Raw genomic sequence first — 15,686 nt, 5'->3', positions numbered from 1 at the left:
AACTACTAAACCTCACAGCCCCTGTAACTGATGTGTGGTGGGCATGTACCAGTAAAGGCCGTATAAGGCAGATATTGCCAAAAGGGTGGGTAGGTACCTGCGCCCCGGTTCTACTGGTTCAGCCAGTTAGAATTAGTCACCAGAAACCAAGGAAAGGGTTAAACAGAAGTAGGAGGAGTTTTGACCAGAAGGAGAATTGCCCTATTTGGATGGATGCGATTGGGATACCAAGGGGGGTACCGGATGAATACAAAGCTATGAATCAAGTAGGGGAAGGATTTACTACAACGTTCTTTTGGTGGGTTACGATTAATAAAAATGTGGATTGGATTAATTATATATAGTATAACCAACAACGATTTGTGAACCAAACTAGAGATGCAGTGAGGGGGATCTCAGATCAATTATCCGCCACCTCACTCATGACTTGGCAAAATAGGTTGGCTCTAGATATGTTGCTGGCAGAGAAGGGCAGTGTCTGTAGAATGGTGGGGGGCCATTGTTGCACATTTATCCCCAACAACAGAGCACCAGACGGTACTGTGACAAGAGCTCTGATGGGGTTAACAGCTCTAAGTGAAGAATGGGCTGAGAACTCAGGAGTTAATACATCTTTGATAGGGTGGTTTGATGAAATGTTTGGTAAATGTTTGTCTTGTTCCCTGTGTCCGAGGGTTGGTGAGTAAGGCGTTGGAGGATGCAGTGTCTCAACAGATGGTGAGATATGGACCGATTCCGGACTCTGACCAGTGGAAAGTGAAATACGATCCTCCAGGCTTGGTAGATAACGAGGACTTTGACCCTGAAAAAACGCAATTGGATGAAACTTTTCTTAGTTCTAATGAGTGAAGGTCATTGTGAAAATCTTAACAATGAAGAGCCATGACTGGAAGTAGTAATAGAACTTACCCCTAACGAGGAGGTTTTGTAATTGTAAATACATTTAACCTGTGTGTGTAATATTTAGTCAAAGGGTGGATTGATAGAAGTATTTAAATGTTAAAAGTAGTGACTAAAGTATTCCACCCTGAAACTATATAACGGTGTGAAATGTATTCGAATAATAAGAATATAATCTAGTAATGTGTGTGCGTAGGACAAATTAAGATTATGACATTGTGTTACTATTTAGCAATATAAGTAGGAGTTAGGTCAGACAACAAAGGAGAAGGAGAACTGTCGACAGACAACTTGTGACAACTGTGAAACCAATAATAGGAAATAGGCCTCCCAACTCAGGGAGGGGAGAAACTGTTAGGCTCGGAGAAGATTATGAAACATGTTGCAGAATATGAAAAACAATGTATGTGTACAGTGGAAAAATACAGCCCGCCTAAAGCGGGATTCTCGTCTGATGTATGTGTATAAAAGATGGACTCTGAACTTGAGAGGGCAGAGCTCTCATAAATAAAGAAACTGATTCATTGCAGAAATTGGACTTTGTTTAATTCATTATTAACTAGAGTCTTACAACCTCTGGGAATTAATCAAAGCCTGAGAAATAGTTGAGTTCAACCATTGAGATAACAAAATTCTCGTTACAGCTACCTGCCCCAATGCATAGTGCCAACTGTAAAGTTTGCTGGAGGAGTAATGGTCTGGGTCTGTTTTTCATGGTTCAGGCCCCTTAGTTCCAGTGAAGGGAAATCTTAACGCTACAGCATACAATGACATTCTAGACGATTCTGAGGTCCATACAAAAATGGTTTGTCGAGATCGATGTGGAAGAACTTGACTGACCTGCAAAGAGCGCTGACCTCAACCCCATCGAACACCTTTGGAATGAATTGGAATGCCGACTGCGAGCCAGGCCTAATCGCCCAACATCAGTGTCTGACCTCACTAATGCTCTTGTGGCTGAATGGAAGCAAGTCCCAGCAGCAATGTTCCAACATCTAGTGGAAAGCCTTCCCAAAAGAGTGGAGGCTGTTATAGCAGCAAAGGGGGGGACCAACTCCATATTAATGCCCATGATTTTGGAATGAGATGTTCGACGAGCAGGTGTCCTGTAGTGTGTCTGTTATAAAAATATGTTATGCGTTTTTGACACAAAGATCAACTGTACTAGTTGTTCAGGCTCTGATCTTGTTGCATCTTGATTACTGTCTGGTAATATGGTCAGGTGCATCAAAGAAAGAGCTAGCAAAGCTGCAGCTGGCTCAAAACAAAGCACCACACATTGTCCTTAACTGCACACACAGAACTAACAACAACATTATTTTTTAAATGTTTTATTTAACCTTTATTTAACTAGGCAAGTCAGTTAAGAACAAATTCTTATTTACAATGACGGCCTACCCCGGCCAAATCCTCCCCTAACCCGGACGACGCTGGGCCAATTGTGCACCGCCCTATAGGACTCCCGATCACGGCCGGTTGTGATACAGCCCGGGATCGAACCCGGGTCTGTAGTGATGCCTCTAGCACTGCAATGCAGTGCCAGACCGCTGCGCCACTCGGGAGGCCCGAGCTGCATGATGCATGATAGTCTTTCATGTTTGAGAGTTGAGGAGAAATTGACTACTTCTCTTTTAATCTTTTTAAGAAACATTTGTGTGTTGAAAATGTCTAACCACTTGTACAATCTATTGGCATACACTTCAAACAGAAATAAACTCAGCAAAAAAAGAAACGTCCCTTTTTCAGGACCCTGTCTTTCAAACATAATTCGTAAAAATCCAAATAACTTCACAGATCTGTAAAGGGTTTAAACACTGTTTCCCATGCTTGTTCAATGAACCATAAACAATTAATGAACATGCACCTGTGGAACGGTCGTTAAGACACTAACAGCTTACAGACGGTAGGCAATTATGGTCACAGTTATGAAAACTTAGGACACTAAAGAGGCCTTTCTACTGACTCTGAAAAACACCAAAAGAAAGATGTGCAGGGTCCCTGCTCATCTTCGTGAACGTGCCTTAGGCATGCTGCAGGAATGCACAATCCCTCCATCAATAGGCTGAGAGAGGCTGGACTGAGGGCTTGTAGGCCTGTTGTAAGGCAGGTCCTCACCAGACATCACCGGCAACAACGTCGCCTATGGGCACAAGCCCACCGTCACTGGACCAGACAGGACTGGCAAAAAGTGCTCTTCACTGACGAGTCGCGGTTTTGTCTCACCAGGGGTGATGGTCGGATTCGCGTTTATCGTTGAAGGAATGAGCGTTACACTGAGGCCTGTACTCTGGACCGGGATCGATTTGGAGGTGGAGGGTCCGTCATGGTCTGGGGCGGTGTGTCACAGCATCATCGGACTGAGCTTGTTGTCATTGCAGGCAATCTCAACGCTGTGCGTTACAGGGAAGACATCCTCCTCCCTCATGTGGTACCCTTCCTGCAGCCTCATCCTGACATGACCCTCCAGCATGACAATGCCACCAGCCATACTGTTCGTTCTGTGCGTGATTTCCTGCAAGACAGGAATGTCAGTGTTCTGCCATGGCCAGCGAAGAGCCCGGATCTCAATCCCATTGAGCACGTCTGGGACCTGTTGGATCGGAGGGTGAGGGCTAGGGCCATTCCCCCAGAAATGTCTGGGAACTTGCAGGTGCCTTGGTGGAAGAGTGGGGTGACATCTCACAGCAAGAACTGGCAAATCTGGTGCAGTCCATGAGGAAGAGATGCACTGCAGTACTTAATGCAACTGGTGACCACACCAGATACTAACTGTTTTGATTTTGACCCCCCCTTTGTTCAGGGACACATTATTCAATTTATGTTAGTCACGTCTGTGGAACTTGTTCAGTTTATTTCTCAATTGTTGAATCTTGTTATGTTCATACAAATATTTACACATGTTAAGTTTGCTAAAATAAACGCAGTTGACAGTTAGATGACATTTCTTTTTTTGCTGAGTTTTCATACATACCCCACCAGACACGCCACTATGAGTATCTTCACGGTACCCAAACCAAAACCAGATTTAATATGTCGCTCAGTTACAGTGGGGAAAAAAAGTATTTAGTCAGCCACCAATTGTGCAAGTTCTCCCACTTAAAAAGATGAGAGAGGCCTGTAATTTTCATCATAGGTACACGTCAACTATGACAGACAAATTGAGAAAAAATGCATTTATTTGCAAATTATGGTGGAAAATAAGTATTTGGTCACCTACAAACAAGCAAGATTTCTGGCTCTCACAGACCTGTAACTTCTTCTTTAAGAGGCTCCTCTGTCCTCCACTCGTTACCTGTATTAATGGCACCTGTTTGAACTTGTTATCAGTATAAAAGACACCTGTCCACAACCTCAAACAGTCACACTCCAAACTCCACTATGGCCAAGACCAAAGAGCTGTCAAAGGACACCAGAAACAAAATTGTAGACCTGCACCAGGCTGGGAAGACTGAATCTGCAAAAGGTAAGCAGCTTGGTTTGAAGAAATCAACTGTGGGAGCAATTATTAGGAAATGGAAGACATACAAGACCACTGATAATCTCCCTCGATCTGGGGCTCCACGCAAGATCTCACCCCGTGGGGTCAAAATGATCACAAGAACGGTGAGCAGAAATCCCAGAACCACACGGGGGGACCTAGTGAATGACCTGCAGAGAGCTGGGACCAAAGTAACAAAGCCTACCATCAGTAACACACTACGCCGCCAGGGACTCAAATCCTGCAGTGCCAGACGTGTCCCCCTGCTTAAGCCAGTACATGTCCAGGCCCGTCTGAAGTTTGCTAGAGTGCATTAATATGATCCAGAAGAGGATTGGGAGAATGTCATATGGTCAGATGAAACCAAAATATAACTTTTTGGTAAAAACTCAACTCGTCGTGTTTGGAGGACAAAGAATGCTGAGTTGCATCCAAAGAACACCATACCTACTGTGAAGCATGGGGGTGGAAACATCATGCTTTGGGGCTGTTTTTCAGCAAAGGGACCAGGACGACTGATCCGTGTAAAGGAAAGAATGAATGGGGCAATGTATCGTGAGATTTTGAGTGAAAACCTCCTTCCATCAGCAAGGGCATTGAAGATGAAATGTGGCTGGGTCTTTCAGAATGACAATGATCCCAAACACACCGCCCGGGCAACGAAGGAGTGGCTTCGTAAGAAGCATTTCAAGGTCCTGGAGTGGCCTAGCCAGTCTCCAGATCTCAACCCCATAGAAAATCTTTGGAGGGAGTTGAAAGTCTGTGTTGCCCAGCGACAGCCCCAAAACATCACTGCTCTAGAGGAGATCTGCATGGAGGAATGGGCCAAAATACCAGCAACAGTGTGTGAAAACCTTGTGAAGACTTACAGAAAACGTTTGACCTGTGTCATTGCCAACAAAGGGTATATAACAAAGTATTGAGAAACTTTTGTTATTGACCAAATACTTATTTTCCACCATAATTTGCAAATAAATTCATTAAAAATCCTACAATGTGATTTTCTGGAGAAAAAAAATCTCATTTTGTCTGTCATAGTTGACGTGTACCTATGATGAAAATTACAGGCCTCTCTCATCTTTTTAAGTGGGAGAACTTGCACAATTGGTGGCTGACTAAATACTTTTTTTCCCCACTGTATGTATATAGTTATGTCATCGTTGAATGCTCTGCCACCAGAGGTTACTCAGGCAAAAAGCAAGTTTAGCTTTAAAAAAACAGATACAAAAACATATTGTATCACAACACCTCTTTCTAAAGATCTAATGTAACTGTACTGTATATATACGAATATGAATATGTATATATGAATAGTGTGTAGATACTATTTTTGTTGTCTCTTGGTGTCTTTCCAATATATAACACATATTATTTTGAATTGAATCTTATGTTGTTCTTGTCTATAACGGTTATGTACTTTGTAATGTATTTGTACATTATTTTGTGGACCCCAGGAAGAGTAGCTGCTGCATGTGCAGTAGCTAATGGGGATCCTAATAAACTAAACAAGCTTATGTGGTGATAAGCTTAGGCTGTGAGTGACACATTGTATCCCAGACAGGCTGCCGTTGTAAACAAACAATTTGGGCTATTTTGGAAATGTAGGCTATACCTGGACCTGTTTATCTATCTTCAGGGGAGAGCTAACATTTTCAGTAATCGCCTGTTATGGAGCCACCCGAAAGGTATAGTGTTGATAGAATATTCAGAAACTTTCAGTTTAACATTCTAGTGATATAAACTATGCAACTATTTCTCCCAGTATGTTGTCCCAAGCTTTAATAATTTAAAACTTGTACTAAAAGGACTGTACCCTACCAATGTTTGTAGCCTAATAAATAGGCATATGGCTAGGCCATAACCTGCCTGTTGTTTTCTTGGTCTGTTCTGTTGGTCTGTTTCTCTGAGAGACTCATTTCAATTTTATGTACACCTTGATTTCATAGTCGAAAATAAACAAAGTTATGAAATGTATTTTATCCAAGTTCAAAATCTGTTCTATTGTGTACCCACTAATAGGAAGTCGACTCCATTACCGGATTTGCACTTTCAAGCACATTTCCCAGCCAAACCCATGATTGGTGTAGTTTCGATATCGTAAACTTCTCACTGACTTCGTGAGAAGGTACAGAATGTCTGGTACACTCTGCGATGACGAAGGTTCCATCTCCTGACTGCCTCATACTACACCCCAAAAGGCTGTCTGGGTGAGCATGTTCCGCTATGAGAAGTGTAAACAGCCAAATGCAAATTACACACTAAGTACATCTATATAAAGACAAGTGTAGGCTTTGAATAATAATATACGTTATTGATAAACCGTTTTACCTGTAGATGCAGTTTCCATAGCAACGGGAGGCCTTTTCCCATCGTCCTCAAATGTATATAATTGTTGATCCAGGTCGCTCGTCTCCTCCCTGCTTTTCGGTTTTAAATCTTCACGTATCTCATCAAACTGGGGTGGTATACTTCCAAACAGGCCATTTCTTTCACAATCGTCCCCAAACCCTTTCCCTTCCGAACCTTGTTCGTCACCGGGCTTCGAAGACATGCTTTTAGGGAGAGGTTCAGGTTGCGCGAGAGATAACAGAGGCACTGAGGCACAAGCTGTAACGCGGGCTACACAATGGATATTGGGTTGGTCTAAGGAATAAATTATGCTATGAAAGCTGAATGGATTTACAAATGTATGCTTAAATTGATATTGTAAAATTCTAATGGCTGCGCGGTCCAGTCCGAGAGTACGAGTGAGTGAGGTTGGTTTGTTTTAGTTCAGCGCTTCCATGATGACGTCATGTCTGTTTAGCTTATGGTTGGCACTTATTTGGGGCAGAGTCAGCGTGACTATTCTAAAAGTGTGTGAATATACCATGGAAGTCAACACAGTATGTTTCCAAGAGTACAGCAAACATAAAATACACTTTAGACCTTATTGAAGCATATTTATCAGGTTTGCTTTGAGACCATATTATTATTCACGCAACTTGTACCATGTTTGAACATACAACACTGTTGTATTTTTATTTGTGTTAAACGTTTACACGTTAGTAGCCTATGCAAGTCATTTCACTCTTATGTAAATACCCAGGGGGACCATTTCATTTGTTCTGTTCATGCCAGTTTGTTCTCAAATTACTAGCATTGTAGCGCCCTCCTGTGGCATTTATTAAAAGTACAAATAAAAAGTTAAGATGGTTTCTGAGCAAAGGGGACGCACTGGTGTGGATACGGGTTGATGACAAAATAATGCTAGCTACATGTGCATACTGTTTATCATATAAACACACTCAAATGATATTTTTGTTTTCATAAATAGAATAGCAGCAATAACAGAGATCTGAAACAGGTATGACGTTAGTTGTCTGAGAAGACAGTGAACTCTTGTGCAGCTTCAATGTAAGTAACTTACATTTGCATTAGCTAACTGTTACAGTTAGCCAGCTAACATATGACTAAGTAAGCAAACGTTTTTGTTCTATCTGTGAAGTAAGTTTGTAAAATAACAAGCTAGTAACATAGCTAATTTGTGAGTCAGTCAAATCACGTACTGTTGCTCTTTATACTTATATTTAATGTGTTTCTAATCCCCCTCTCGACTCTCTTATCTGTCACTGAGTCCTCAAATTCTAGGTGTACAGTCGTTCCATTTGATTTCAAGGACTTTTTGACCTCACCCCTTTTGATTTGAGCAAAACGTTTCATACATATTTGCCCATGGCACTATAGAAGAGGCCATAAAGTGACTGAAAAAAATAGGAGTTTATGGTAGTAATTTTTATTAAATGTCTAATGCAGCTGTTTTTATCTCAATATCAAATCATTTCTGGGTAACAATTAAGGAACTTACTGTGATTGTTTTCAAATAAAATGGTCAAAAAGAAACAAATAGCTTCTTAGCAATTCCACAAGCAAAAATGTTGCTAGGACTGTCTGAGTGTGGAAGGGAAAACTAGCTGTTATTGACAGAGCGGTTTGGAACTCTTTCTTATTGGTCTATTAACTAATTTACCTGCTGATGATGTAACAAGGCAGGCCAAAACGCCATCCCACCAAAACTGGCTGAAATTTCAGGTGGTCTTTTCAAACAGCGCTTAAACTAAAAGGACATTATTATCATTTTCACAATTTCGCAGTGTGGAAATACATATAAAACACATGAAAATCACGTTTTTGACTGCACTGGGCCTTTAAAAAAACATTTTTTTCAAGAAATTAACAAAAAGTTTCAAACTCAACCTTTTATCTTTTGCAGTGATGATGAACACATGGATATCTCATGGTATGGTGGGGTATGCAAAATGGGTCAACTTTGGGCACCTTTATCTCCTGAATGTTTTGGCATTACTTGAGCTGCTTGACTTGGTCAACAGTTGCTTATATTTCAGCACAGAAAAACATGACACAGAGTGAAAAGCAAATAAATAATGGTGAGGAAGAGGTTATCAAAGAACTGGTGAGTGTAATTTTGTCACAAATGTCTTGTGTCAACCAGATACCTATAATTATACAATAGTATAATTTTCTATGTTTGGCTATTGAAGACACCCTTTTTAGTAACTCAACAATGCATTGCCAATGGGGTGTCTTATGAGAAGATACCCCAGGACGGTAGTAGCATCACATCCCTGGAGGTGTTCTTCTCAGGTTATCCGCGTATGGTTGGACTCTTCCTTTTCCCCAGGCTGTTCCAGCTGACAGTGGTAGGCCAGAATATCAGCCACATCCAGGGTCTTGAGTCTTGCCCCCTGTTTCAGGAGCTCAGGCTGGTGGAATGCCAGCTGACAATAAGATCCAGGTTTCTCTTAATTCCTTCATGATGGCATCTTGGAGATGTGTGTGTAGAGTTTCATCTAAAGAGTATCTATATAAAACAGAATTATATTGTCCATCTTTGATTTCTCAATTCAGAATAGACTGCAAAATGTCTGCAAAATAACTGTCATCTAGCTTTGATTTGCATTATTATATTAATACCAACAATCCTTTTTTGGAGTATTTATTTTCATTATTGCAGGGCATTTCTGGATTTCAGAATTGCCATCAGCTACAGAAGCTGTACCTCTACGACAATCAGATCAGTGATATTGAGAATTTTGAGTCACTTGTCAATCTACTGGTGCTGTGGCTTAATAATAACGTCATCACAAGGTATGGATGTTCTTCTGTGTCATGTTTTGTTAAGTACCTCATCTGTATAGATTGGTTATGTTGAAATCACCCATTTTGTTGAGATGTCTCATCCTTTCTTTACACCTGTTTTAAAGGGATTGAACATACAGTTGAAGTCAGAAGTTTACGTACACTTAGGTTGGAGTCATTAAAACTTGTTTTTCAACCACTGCACAAATTTCTTGTTAACAAACGATAGTTTTGGCAAGTCGGTTAGGACATCTACTTTGTGCATGACACAAATAATCTTTCCAACAATTGTTTACAGAAGCTTCTGATAGGCTAATTGACATCAGTTGAGTCAATTGGAGGTGTACCTGTGGATGTATTTCAAGACCTACCTTGAAAATAGAACTGTTTGGCCATAATGACCATCGCTATGTTTGGAGGAAAAAGGGGGTCTTGCAAGCCGAAGAACACCATCCCAACCGTGAACAACGGGAGCGGCAGCATCATGCTGTGGGGGTGCTTTGCTGCAGGAGGGACTGGTGCACTTCACAAAATAGATGGCATCATGAGGAAGGAAAATTATGTGGATATATTGAAGCAACATCTCAAGACATCAGTCAGGAAGTTAAAGCTTGGTCGCAAATGGGTCTTCCAAATGGACAATGACCCCAAGCATACTTCCAAAGTTGTGGCAAAATGGCTTAAGGACAACAAAGTCAAGGTATTGGAGTGGCCATCACAAAGCCCTGACCTCAATCCTATAGAAAATGTGTGGGCAGAACTGAAAAAGTGTGTGCGAGCAAGGAGGCCTACAAACCTGACTCTGTTACACCAGCTCTGTCAGGAGAAGCCCGGTGAAGCACGAGGCTAGCTAACCCACTACCTGGACTAGCTAGTGGGTAGCTACTGGTAACTATTAGCAACAGTGGATAGTTGTTTCCAATGTTATTTCACGCTTAAGAATACCTGTAATTATGCCAGCTAGCTGCCTACCATTCAGCTGTTTTTCTAACCTCATTATCTGAAGCGTTAACGTTAGGTAGTTAGTAGCTACTGTACTCGAAATGTAGCTAGCTTGTTGCTACCTGGATAGCTAACTAGACAATAGCTGGAACGACCTAGCTGTCACGCCCTGGCTCTGGGGACACTTTTATGTTGAGCCAGGGTGTTAGTTTCTATGTTGTAGTTTATATGTGTTTATTCTAGATCGTTTAGATCTATGTTGGCCAGGGTGGTTCCCGATCAGAGGCAGCTGTTGCTCATTGTCTCTGATTGGGAACCATACTTAGGCAGCCTGTTTTGCACAGTTATTTGTGGGATCTTGTTCTTTATAGGTTTGTGTTTGTGAACCTTTAGACTTCACGTATCGTTTTGTTGTTATTGTATTAAGTACTCATTAAAAGATGTACGCCTATCACGCTGCGCCTTGGTCCGGTTCTTACGACGATCGTGACAGAAGATCCCACCAAAGAAGGACCAAGCAGCGTGTTCAGGAGCAAACACCGGGAAAGGAACTGGAGAAGTTGGCGATGTCCCAGGTGGGCGAATGGTGGTCTTGGGAGGACATGTTCACGGGCAAAGGGCCATGGGCAAAAGTTAAAGCCCTGGCGAGAGAGGAGGTACGGCGCCAACCGTGCCGTCGTCGGACAGGCGAGAGGCAACCCCAAGACATTTTTTGGGGGGGGCACACGGCATGGACGACGGGGCTGCTGGAGGCAGCTACAGGGCGAGTTTGTGGACTAGGAGAGGAGAACACCAGGTTACGGGGGCCATTGGTCATGAGGGGGAAGGAGAGTGTAGAGGCACGGCGAGAGGTACTGGGGTGTGTTACCAGTCCGGTCCGGCCCGTTCCTGATCCCCGCACAAGGCCAGTGGTGTGTGTTCCCAGTACGGTCCGGCCTGTTCCTGCTCCCCGCACCAAGCCTGTGGTGCGCGTCGCCAGCCCGGTCCGGCCTGTTCCTGCTCCCCGCACCAAGCCTGTGGTGCGCGTCGCCAGCCCGGTCCGGCCTGTTTCGGCCCCTCGCACCAAGCCTGTGGTGCGCGTCGCCAGCCCGGCCAGGCCTGTTCCTGCCCCTCGCACCAAGCCTGTGGTGCGCGTCGCCAGCCCGGCCCGGCACCAAGCCTGTGGTGCGCGTCGCCAGCCCGGTCCGGCCTGTTCCTGCTCCCCGCACCAAGCCTGTGGTGCGCGTCGCCAGCCCGGTCCGGCCTGTTTCGGCCCCTCGCACCAAGCCTGTGGTGCGCGTCGCCAGCCCGGCCAGGCCTGTTCCTGCCCCTCGCACCAAGCCTGTGGTGCGCGTGCCGCCAGCCCGGCCCGGCACCAAGCCTGTGGTGCGCGTCGCCAGCCCGGCCAGGCCTGTTCCTGCCCCTCGCACCAAGCCTGTGGTGCGCGTCGCCAGCCCGGCCCGGCACCAAGCCTGTGGTGCGCGTCGCCAGCCCGGCCCGGCCTGTTCCTGCCCCTCGCACCAAGCCTGTGGTGCGCGTCGCCAGCCCGGCCCGGCCTGTTCCTGCCCCTCGCACCAAGCCAGTGGTGCGCGTCGCCAGCCCGGCCCGGCCTGTTCCTGCCCCTCGCACCAAGCCTGTGGTGCGCGTCGCCAGTCCGGCCCGGCCTGTTCCTGCCCCTCGCACCAAGCCTGTGGTGCGCATCGCCAGCCCGGCCCGGCCCGTTCCTGCTCCCCGCACCAAGCCAGTGGTGCGCGTCGCCAGACTGGTTCGGCCTGTTCCTGCTCCCCGCACCAAGCCAGTGGTGCGCGTCGTCAGCCCGGTCCGGCCAGTTCCTGCTCCCCGCACCAAGCCAGTGGTGCGCGTCGCCAGCCCGGTTCGGCCTGTTCCTGCTCCCCCCACCAAGCCAGTGGTGCGCGTCGTCAGCCCGGTCCGGCCCGTTCCTGCTCCCCGCACCAAGCCAGTGGTGCGCGTCGTCAGCCCGGTCCGGCCCGTTCCTGCTCCACGCCGGAGCCAGAGCAATCCGCTCCACCGGTGTTCAGTCCAGCTCCGGCCAGCAGGGCCAGACCACGAGGGCGAGAGAGAGAGTGGTGGTCACGCCCGGAGCCGGATCCGCCTCCGAGGCGGAATGCCCACCCGGCCCCTCCCCTGTTGGGTTTAGTTGGCGCGGTCGCAGTCCGCGCCTTTGGGGGGGGGGGGGTACTGTCACGCCCTGGCTCTGGGGACTCTTTTATGTTGAGCCAGGGTGTTAGTTTCTATGTTGTAGTTTCTATGTGTTTATTCTAGATCGTTTAGATCTATGTTGTTAGGGTGGTTCCCGATCAGAGGCAGCTGTTGCTCGTTGTCTCTGATTGGGAACCATACTTAGGCAGCCTGTTTTGCACAGTTATTTGTGGGATCTTGTTCTTTATAGGTTTGTGTTTGTGAACCTTTAGACTTCACGTATCGTTTTGTTGTTTTGTTGTTATTGTATTAAGTACTCATTAAAAGATGTACGCCTATCACGCTGCGCCTTGGTCCGGTTCTTACGACGATCGTGACACTAGCGAACAGATGCGAACTGGCTGAATCGATTCAGTGGCTAGCTTTGCACTTAACTGGCTAACAGTAGCTACTAAGAATAACCTACATTTGTGTTTTGTTTTTACATACTGGTAACCAGAGTCGTTCAAGGCTCTCTCTGTGTGTTCGTGCCGTGGGAGGAGGGTTTTTTTCGTTGGCAGAGAGCAATGGCTAGCTAGTATGCTAACTATTCTAACTAACTGGCTGAATAAGTTGACGACGGACTCACTCAAACTGTCAAAACTAACCCAAAACTTTACACAACGTTAGACACGGACACGAATGATCTGCTTGGCGTGTTAACACACTGGTGGTTTGTTGTAACCGAGTATTGGTGCTAAACCGTGTTATTGGAGCCTGGCATGCTAGTTGGCTATGACGTCATAGGATTCGGTGCCCTGGACGGTTTTCACGGAAGAATACTGTACCAAGTTAGCTTCCTGAATAAACTAAGTTAGTGTATTCCTAGAAAACATTGAACCGCTGTAGTTTACAACAATTATAATTTCTAAAGTGGAAGTTGGGAGAGTTATATTTGAGTGTTTCAGTGAAACGTAAGTGAGGGAGGCCCCGCTCTCTCGCTTTCCCAGATGTTTAGTTCATTTCATTCCGATCTCCTTTGCATTATTTGCTAGATTAATTTGTATTTTAAGAATAATGACTAAAGGATTTCACCCCAAATACAGTATAAATGTGTAAACTGTGTTAGAATCATCAACCCACTAACAGAGGGGGGCGGGACTAAACATCCCAGGGTGAAGGAGAAAGGTGGAAACTGTTTAAGAAAGCCTCCTAAAGGTGGGCGGAGCAAAGTGCCTTTGTGTGTCAAGGGGTATAAAACAGGAGGGTATGGGTTTTGGCGCGATAGCTCTCCATGAATAAAAATACAGATCATTCTTGCTGGTTGTGGACCTTGAATCATTTATGATTAAAACCAGAGCCTTACAACCTCTGGTAATGATTCAAGCTTAGGTTGGATTAGAGATAGAAATTCTCTTAACAGAGTGGTCCTTCGAGCCGGATCTTAAATAAGTCTTTGTCGTTCTAAGGACACCGAAACCGTGCACGGGCAGATGATTGCATCCGTGGAGAATAGTCCTGGCCTTCGACGTTAAGGTTATAAACAGGCCGGTGATTACTCTTATGAATGATAAAGACGTTAACGAGTTTGAAAATTTTCGTCGTGTGCTATGGATACATTAAACAGCTCAAAAGTCACGTAAACAACTGGGGATTTGCTATAACTCTGTCTGTTTCATGAAACTGGAGCAGTTACGACCTCTAGGTTACAAAGAGGGTTAGCAAATGATTGTATAATGTTGTGTACATGTGAGATTTGAGAATCCATCGGAATACGTGATAATTGTTTCAAGGAAGGAGCTAAAAATAAGTTGCGTGAGAAAAAATGGTTATCTGACTCTTTTCATGAAACCAGAGTTTTAAATAAAAAACTCTGGGTTAGGGGTTAAATAATTTTAAATGGTTAATTACAAAAGCAGATCATAACATTAGCTCAAGAGACGCACTAATAATAGCTCCTAGGAGAATAATTCTGGATTGAATTGTTACTAAACGGGGGGATTTCTTATTTTTCCACCATGGGAAATAAATCTTCTAAAGAGGTCCGAGAATTAACGGGGGATGAAAGATATATGTTAGGAAGAGATCGAAGAAATATGTTTTATGGATCCATTTGGGAGAAGAGGTATGGATTTATTGGGTATCTCGATGTGGAAAAGTTAGAAGTTATGATTAAGCAGATGCATGTAAACTGTGGAACGGATTTGAAAAAACAGCGAGGGGAGGGGCTAGAGACAGCGAGGGTCTTTTTTAAGCGTGAAGGAGAGAGGAAGTGCTTTAACTATAACAAAGGAATATTTGGCAAAAGTGTATGGCCCCGTGTAAATACTGTAACAGAACAGGTCATAACCATCGTGACTGCAGGGGTAAAGGAAAGGGCAGTGTCGGAGATAGGACAGTCTATTTTTTGGTTCAACGGGTAAAATGTTTGAAAAAATGTTTTGTGTCGATTAAGAATTGGCTAAAAACACCACGAAGCGATTATTTGAGAGGTACCTACAGTGGGGAGAACAAGTATTTGATACACTGCCGATTTTGCAGGTTTTCCTACTTACAAAGCATGTAGAGGTCTGTAATTTTTATCATAGGTACACTTCAACTGTGAGAGACGGAATCTAAAACAAAAATCCAGAAAATCACATTGTATGATTTTTAAGTAATTAATTAGCATTTTATTGCATGACATAAGTATTTGATACATCAGAAAAGCAGAACGTAATATTTGGTACAGAAACCTTTGTTTGCAAATACAGAGATCATACGTTTCCTGTAGGTCTTGACAAGGTTTGCACACACTGCAGCAGGGATTTTGGCCCACTCCTCCATACAGACCTTCTCCAGATCCTTCAGGTTTCGGGGCTGTCGCTGGGCAATACGGACTTTCAGCTCCCTCCAAAGATTTTCTATTGGGTTCAGGTCTGGAGACTGGCTAGGCCACTCCAGGACCTTGAGATGCTTCTTACGGAGCCACTCCTTAGTTGCCCTGGCTGTGTGTTTTGGGTCGTTGTCATGCTGGAAGACCCAGCCACGACCCATCTTCAATGCTCTTACTGAGGGAAGGAGGTTGTTGGCCAAGATCTCGCGATACATGGCCCCATCCATCCTCCCC

General features: G+C 44.6%; 1 protein-coding gene and 1 pseudogene across 1 annotated transcript in view; one reads left to right on the top strand and one right to left on the bottom strand.

The window, feature by feature from the left end:
* Positions 1-7,137, bottom strand: part of LOC121539340 (reticulon-1-A) — a 50,094-nt gene extending 42,957 nt beyond the window's left edge. Inside the window, exon 1 of the mRNA XM_041847758.2 lies at positions 6,707-7,137. Within this exon, the coding sequence (XP_041703692.1) occupies positions 6,707-6,929 (223 nt within the window). The 5' untranslated portion in view covers positions 6,930-7,137. The remainder of the gene's footprint in view (positions 1-6,706) is intronic.
* Positions 7,138-9,033: 1,896 nt separating this feature from the next.
* The window catches only part of LOC121539756, a 41,042-nt pseudogene continuing 34,389 nt past the window's right edge, over positions 9,034-15,686 (top strand).

This window comes from Coregonus clupeaformis, chromosome 25 (genome assembly GCF_020615455.1).
Source record: "Coregonus clupeaformis isolate EN_2021a chromosome 25, ASM2061545v1, whole genome shotgun sequence".
Lineage (NCBI taxonomy): Eukaryota > Metazoa > Chordata > Actinopteri > Salmoniformes > Salmonidae > Coregonus > Coregonus clupeaformis.
Note: the sequence above shows the minus strand (reverse complement) of the source record. Positions and strands in the feature narration are given on the sequence as shown.